Raw genomic sequence first — 8,024 nt, forward strand, 5'->3', positions numbered from 1 at the left:
TGCAATGAAAATAGAATATTTTATTTGAAATTTTAATTGACATGTTGATGAAGGGGGGAAAAGGAAGAAACAGAAAAAGGCAAAATGTAAGCATATTGAACTACAGCTTTAAAGGTTCCTCTTTTGCATTTACAATTTGCTACGCAATCTGTGTCCCATTTCAAGGATTTCTTTTTATTTCCTGTCCCAGAGATACAACAGGAAGTGAGAAATATTCTCCAACATTAAAGAGAAATGCACTCTTTAGCCCACCGCACATTACATCCTCCTTTAGACTCCTTTCACATTGGGCAGACTCTGGTTTGCTCAGTGAGGGATCTGTCCAACGATCCCCTGCTGGTCAGGAGGACAGGTCCGTGTCTGCTCAGGGAAGACAGGTCCGTGTCTGCTCAGGGAAGACAGGTCCGTGTCTGCTCAGGGAAGACAGGTCCGTGTCTGCTCAGGGAAGACAGGTCCGTGTCTGCTCAGGGAAGACAGGTCCGTGTCTGCTCAGGGAAGACAGGTCCGTGTCTGCTCAGGGAAGACAGGTCCGTGTCTGCTCAGGGAAGACAGGTCCGTGTCTGCTCAGGGAAGACAGGTCCGTGTCTGCTCAGGGAAGACAGGTCCGTGTCTGCTCAGGGAAGACAGGTCCGTGTCTGCTCAGGGAAGACAGGTCCGTGTCTGCTCAGGGAAGACAGGTCCGTGTCTGCTCAGGGAAGACAGGTCCGTGTCTGCTCAGGGAAGACAGGTCCGTGTCTGCTCAGGGAAGACAGGTCCGTGTCTGCTCAGGGAAGACAGGTCCGTGTCTGCTCAGGGAAGACAGGTCCGTGTCTGCTCAGGGAAGACAGGTCCGTGTCTGCTCAGGGAAGACAGGTCCGTGTCTGCTCAGGGAAGACAGGTCCGTGTCTGCTCAGGTGGATAGGTCCGTGTCTGCTCAGGTGGATAGGTCCGTGTCTGCTCAGGTGGATAGGTCCGTGTCTGCTCAGGTGGATAGGTCCGTGTCTGCTCAGGTGGATAGGTCCGTGTCTGCTCAGGTGGATAGGTCCGTGTCTGCTCAGGTGGATAGGTCCGTGTCTGCTCAGGTGGATAGGTCCGTGTCTGCTCAGGTGGACAGGTCCGTGTCTGCTCAGGAGGACAGGCCCATGTCTGCTCAGGTGGATAGGTCCGTGTCTGCTCAGGTGGACAGGTCCGTGTCTGCTCAGGTGGACAGGTCCGTGTCTGCTCAGTTTATGGAGAGGGGACATAAACAAAGCCTGGTCTGCTCTATGGGCAGTCGAGTATCAACAGATTCTGCTCTCCATTTACACTCAGCTACCCTCCAATCCAATCCGCCTAGACGGGAGGGGGAGGATCCCCATCCATTTCTTTCTAGCAGATTGGAGGTAGGCGGGTGCAAAGGGACACAAGTCCGTTTACACCCAACTGCCCATAGAGATACATGGACCATCCGATCAGGTCCACCTGAAAAATGAACAGCCAGGCCTGATCGGATCACCAGTGTGAATGGAGCCTAAAGCCTGCTATACGCGATCAGATTGTTGGCCAATACAGAGTCAGACTTTTGTGGAATTTCAGCTCTTGAGCGCCACCCTTTGGGCCCCTTCTGCTAATGTCATATTTGGCGAGCATTGATTCCGAGCATGCGCGTTTGTACTTTGGACTTTTGTGTGACGGACTTGTGTACAGACGATACGAAAATCTGACAACAGACAGTTATCCGCCAAAAATTTACTAGCCTGCCATCCAACATTTGTTGGCGGAAAGTTGGACAACAATTGTCTGAAGGAGGACAGTGCTGCGCTGTTAGAGTGACATTATACTATGAAAAAAAAAATGTGATAAATTCCCTAATATATCCACAAGTACAACGACTAATAATAAATTAATATGTGCTACATATATAGATGAACGAAAAGTAAGTTAATGTTCTATGCTTGTAAACAATTAGTAAACGACAAAAAAAAAAACGGGAATAAAGATAGTGACAAAATCCTCTGTAAAGCGATTCACAGTCCTCCTGAAGAGTGATTCGCCCAAAAAAAATATTATTAACAATGGGACATAGTGCTGTGCTGTTAAAGTGATGGTTAAAGTGATGGTATACTGTGGAAACAATATGCACAGCACTATGTTTCATTGGTAATTCTCCTTGTGGTTATACTATATGACCTCTCGGTGCCTTGCAGCCAGGGGCGTTGCTAGGTCTACAAAAGATCTGGGGCTAGAGCCCATAGCAGCGTAGTAAAGAAAGTCATACGCTTGGGCGGGCATACACATGTATATACAGTAATATATGTGGGTGTGTGTGTATATGCCCAAAGAGCCCCCCACTTACATCAGGGTTCCCAGAGAGCCCCCCCTTAAAATCAGGGTCCCCAGAGGGCCTCCCCCTTAAAATCAGGGTCCCCAAAGGGCCTCCCCCTTAAAATCAGGGTCCCCAGAGGGCCTCCCCCTTAAAATCAGGGTCCCCAGAGGGCCTCCCCTCCCCTTGGGGACACCTGCAGAGACTCTGGGCTCTGGGCCCCAGATTCCAGATTCGGGGCTAAAGCCCCAATAGCCACCCCCTAGTGACACCACTGCTTGAAGCAGTTATTTACTTGTATCTTTCCTCTCCAATACAGAGCGGGAATACTTACTTGATTGTCTGATGGAGCGTACTAACTGGTCGGATTTTAGGACAACAGTCTGTCATCACACAATCCCCTGCCAACAATCGGATCGTCTGGGCGAGGCTTTAGGCCGGCCATAAGCTATGCAATTTTCTTATTCAATTTCCTTTAGAATTACCTTCAACTGTGTAGTACAAGGGCCTGCCTGATTGCATACAAATTTAAACTGTTTAGGTTTGACCTCCTATTATATGGTTTTGGTAAATCTAAAGGAAAGTTGAACAAGAAAATTGTATAGCGTACGGCCAGCTTTAGATCTACCATCAACGATGTAATACAAGGGCCTTCCTGAATGGATACAAACTGATTGGATAGATGGGGGTGGGTCCTCATATTACATCGTTTTGGTAAATCTAAAAGTAATTGTACAGAGACTGTGTGGCCAGATTGTAATGTGTATGGTGACCCAATGGTCCTATTGGAAGATTTTCAGATCTATTCCTGTTGTGGTGTCAACAAAATTAAAAAAAAAAAAAAAAAAAAAAATCGGAATTCTCATCACAGTCTGCCCTGGTGACATTGTTCATCAGAATAATAGAGAGGATGGGGATGGATCTCTCCAGAGGGGACACAGACAGCAATAAAAACCTGACAGAGGGCCTGATCCTTCCCTACTCAATTGAAAGCAAAAAAAAAAAAAAAAGAAGTCTTCAGATCATCTCTAACATCAATAAGAAAAAACAAAAACACACCACAATCAATAGTTCCACGACAACCCGACACCGTCACATCATAGAAACCTGGGAATATATACATTTTGTATGATTATATATATTTTTTGGTATATATCCATCCAATATCTCAGGCCATAGTGAAATCATGTTTGCGGATTGCACATATAGACTCTGTGTGCTGCTTAGTGATGCTGCACAAAGACTGGGCCTTGCTGATCCTCTAATCTCACTGCAATCAGGGCTAGAAGTAAAGTTGGCTTTACACCTGTAGAATTGTATTATAAAAATGTCATTTTCAGAATGTTCATTGGATTATCTAAAGCCTGGTACACACGATCGGATTTCCATCGGATAAATCCGTGGAGTTTTGTGCAAAGAGCGTTGGCCGTGAACTTGTTCTGCATACAGACGGCAAAAACGTTGTCAGCCAACAAACACGAACGTAGCGACGTACTAGACCTACTACGTGGTTTTTCAGCTCTTTAGCGCCACTCTTTGGGCAACTTCTGCTAATGTTGTGTTATGGTTAGCATTGCTTCCGAGCATGCATGTTTGTACTTTGGATTTTTGTGTGACAGACTTGTGTACACACAATCGGATAATCCAACAGCACACATTTGTTGTGGGGAAAATTTTTAAAGCATGCAATCCAACATTTGTTGTCGGAAAATCCGACAACAATTGTCCGATGGAGCATACAAAACGGTCGGATTTTCCAAGAAAACCCTGCCATCACACATTTGGTGTCGGAAAATCCGATCGTGTGTACGGGCCTTTAGAGTTGATGATACGACAATGGTTTTCTACCAGAATGAGTGAAAAAATAAAGGCATAACAAGGATGGGAGAGGTTTTGATCGAATGAAAGGAACACAGTTCTAATTGTTGAGTTCACTCCCAGCCGAGAAAAAACATAACTAGTCTTATGTGCCAGCGCTTGGAAAAGGTAATCCAGAGGTAGAACATTTCTTCAATGAAAATCAAGTTATTTGGTATGCAAAAGAAAAAGTCCTTTTGAAATTAGTCAAGTCCATGAAGACTATCAAATGGTCGAACGATTTTTATACTTTCTCTCTTTAAATGATCTGACGAAGACAGGTGTAAGGCCAGCTTTGCTTGGCAAGTTTAACCAATCATTTTGGTCATATTAATTTTGTATGATCTTTGTATAGGGAGTGTGGCAGGGCGTGTGCTTTTCCTACATAATTTTTCCTAAAAGGTGTCCCTTTTTATGGTCCTTGAAAACTTGGCGATATGAAAAGAGATAGCAGAAGGGAATATGAACACCTATCATTCTGATTGTTGTCAGGATCTCTTTCAAGAGACTTTGGTTCTTATGGCCCGTACACACAATCCGAATATCGTACGACAGATCGTAGGATTTTTTTCGCTTAATAGTCGCAAGTAGAAATTGAATAGGTTACTAAAGTCACGAAAATTCCCGTACAACAGAAAAAAAAAATTGGAAGTGATGTCACGTGTTGTAATGTATTTGTATTGTATTTTCGGACGACAACTATACTGACTAAACAAAAATCGCACGATCTGGTATCGCACAAGGAAAATTTTCGTGCTTGTCTGTTCGAATAATATCGGATGAACTGTCGTGGTTGGCTCTCGAAAGTAGTGTACACACAATCCGAATATCGTACGAGTCTTCCTCGGACGACCGTTTTCGTACGATTTTTGTATCGTGTGTACGGGCCATTAGGCTGGTCATACATGTTCGATCACCTTGTACAATTTTCCTTTAGATTTACCAAAAACCATATAATATGAGGTCAAAACTAAACAACTTTCAATTTAGGAAGGCCCTTGCATTACATAGTTTAGGGTAAAGCTAAAAGGAAGATGGTACAAAGATGATTGAACATGTATATGCATTACACAACTTTTGTTGTTCAATTTCCTTTATATTTACCTTTAACTGTGTAATGCAAGGGCCTGCCTGATTGGAAACAATTGAAATTTGTTTAGTTTTGACCTCACATTATATGGTTTTTGGTAAATCTAAAAGCAAAATTGAACATGTATGGCCAGCCTTAATATAGAGATCCTTTAATTGTCCCAGCTGTTACTAGATCCAAGATGATGATTTCACCCTCTTTATTCCTTGTATTAAATGACAACATTGTAGAAAAATATAATGTTGTATATTACGGTTTTATAAAAAACACTGGACCTATGAGATTTACCCAGGCTCCCTTATCGATATAGAAAGCAGCATGGAGGGGTTCGGTGAAGGTGGTGGTGAAGGTGTGGAGGTGTCTTATGGTGTCACTCAGCTGGTAGAAGGACAGACGGCCACCTTCATAATCCAAATATATTCCCAATCTCTGCACCGGAGACTCCGGGTATAACGGTTCTTTCCGAGAGTCGTGTAGATATCCATATTCATTTTCAGTTTTGCAGAAACTCCAGGACTTGTTATTATTCCCAATACCAGACTCCTTTCCATCTCTCTCTATACTGGGATAGCAAACACCCACATCCCAATCCCCACAGTCACCAACCTCTACTTCCCAGTAATGTCTCCAATGAGAAAAACTCTCCATACTCATCACCTGACTGTATGTTGTAAATCTCTGTGGTAATTTTGGTCTAATCTGTTGTGTTTCAGTGTCGGATGCTCTTCTCAGGTCATCAGATATAGCCACAAATCTATGGGCTGTTTTTTCATCCAGATCCATTGCATCCTGTATATTGAAGTTGGCTTTTAATTGCATATTAGTGATAAGATCAGTTATAGATCTGTGCAACACAAGAGAGATCATAAAATCATCCAGATCACAAACATAAGATTCCTCCACATTCTGTTCACCTGTGTCCGATTCCTGATCTTGTAGGACAGTTATTGGGTCGGTCATGTTACACAACTTCTCGATGTGACCAATTTTCCTGGACAGCTCGTCCTTCTGTATCTCCAACTGTTTAATGAGATCATCGACTGACAATGAGACCTCCTCTACCTGTCTGGAGATCTCACTCAGGACTCTCTGTTCCTGGACCTCCAGCTGTCTCCTCATATCCTCAAACAGGGCAGTGACTCTCTTCTTTTCGTCATCTGCTTTTTCTTCTGCTATTCTCATTTGGTCTTGTAGATTCTGAATTTCCTTCTTAGTTGTCTCTTTCTTCATACTCATCTTTTCTAGAACATTTCTCAATTTCTCCTTCTTCTTCCCTAAAGCCTCTTCTAGAGGTTCCACCTCATGTCCTTTATGTTCCCCCACCAGACAGCAAGACGCACAAAGGCAGACAACATCCTTTGAACAGAAATACTTCAGAAGCTCCTTGTGGATGGAGCATTTTTTACTACTGAAGGACAAGGTGGGCTCCACCAACACATGGTCCACTGTCTTGTTGTGGGCTGTCAGGTGTTTATCACACATAGAAGTCTCACAATGTAGACAAGATTTAACAGCTCCCAACGGAGAATCCACACAATACGTACAGAGGACCTCACCGCTCTCCTCCTTTTGTTGTGTAGATCTGAAGTTGTCCACAATGTTACACAGCTTCCTGTTCTTCTCCAGAGGAGGACGTTCTACATACTCCTCTCTGCACTCCGGACAGGAATAAACTCCAGACCCCTCCTGTGTATCCAGAGCAGTCACAATACAATCCCGGCAGAAGTTGTGTCCACATCTCAGTGACACCGGCTCCGTATAAAGGTTCAGGCAGATGGAGCAGCTCAGCTCTTCTCCTAGAGCAGCCAACGCCATTCTGAGAACAAGGAAGAAGAAACGAAACTGAAAATCTGTTTTTATAATGAGGGTGGAGGCTTCACAAGTTAACCCTACAGAGAGAAAGAACCCAGAGCAAGTGACTTTTAACTGAGGATTCTAAATAAAACAGAACACCCAAAAATAAACACAGAAAAAAAGCTACTTATCTACAACTCATTGTTAGGCTCTGTTTCCACTACTGCGAGTTGTTGTGCAACTTGACACATGTGAAGTTGCATGACAAGTCAAAATCCATGTATTTCAATGGTCCCCCGTTCTAATTAAGTCGCAGTTACTCCAAAAAAATTTTTTGTTCTACTTTGTTCCGACTTGTTCTCCAATGGTTCTCACCAGTCACATGATATCGCATCAAAAATCACATTGCAAAGTCGCACTGTAAATTGTGCAAATTTGGGGTTGCAATAGTGGAAACCTAGCCCTAGTTTTCAATTGAGTAGACCAGAAATATTTTTCCATGACTTTTTTTTAGAGGCTGTAATAAAAAAAAATGTACTTTAGGCTGGGGATAATGTACTGTGGGATGTGTAACCTTTGTTTCACAGATACCAGCCATGTCTCGGCTCTTACTACACATCAGCAATGCCATCACCTTCCACATACACAGTTTTTACCAACCTTTATCTCCAACACACCAGACGGAGTAGAGCTCTGACTGTGTCCAGGTGAGTCTAAATTGGCTAAAAGAGAGAGGAGCCAAACCCTGGAGTGGACGGAGGATCAGAGGTCTGGAAAGGTGGAAGAAATGAGCCGGGAGATGTGTAAATCCCGAATAGGTCTTTTCCAGAATCCCTGCCAGACCCTCTGCTACAAGACCAAATAATGGACGAGATCCGTTCTCTGTGTGTTCTGGACACAAACTAGATAGAATGGTGTTCATCCCAACAGCTGATCCCTCCCCATCCAAGGCAGTTGTGTCCGATCACAAAGATTTAACACAAGGATAAGGATATTTATTTT

The 8,024-nt window shown here is 43.6% G+C and overlaps 1 protein-coding gene across 1 annotated transcript; it reads right to left on the minus strand.

Moving 5' to 3' along the window:
• Positions 1-7,066, minus strand: LOC141148540 (E3 ubiquitin-protein ligase TRIM21-like). The gene has a single exon (XM_073636086.1). The coding sequence runs from the start codon at positions 7,041-7,043 to the stop codon at positions 5,478-5,480; it is 1,566 nt and encodes a 521-aa protein (XP_073492187.1). The 5' UTR covers positions 7,044-7,066; the 3' UTR covers positions 1-5,477.
• Positions 7,067-8,024: the final 958 nt, after the last annotated feature.

Source organism: Aquarana catesbeiana, linkage group LG06, assembly GCF_042186555.1.
Source record: "Aquarana catesbeiana isolate 2022-GZ linkage group LG06, ASM4218655v1, whole genome shotgun sequence".
NCBI classification, from domain to species: Eukaryota; Metazoa; Chordata; class Amphibia; order Anura; family Ranidae; genus Aquarana; species Aquarana catesbeiana.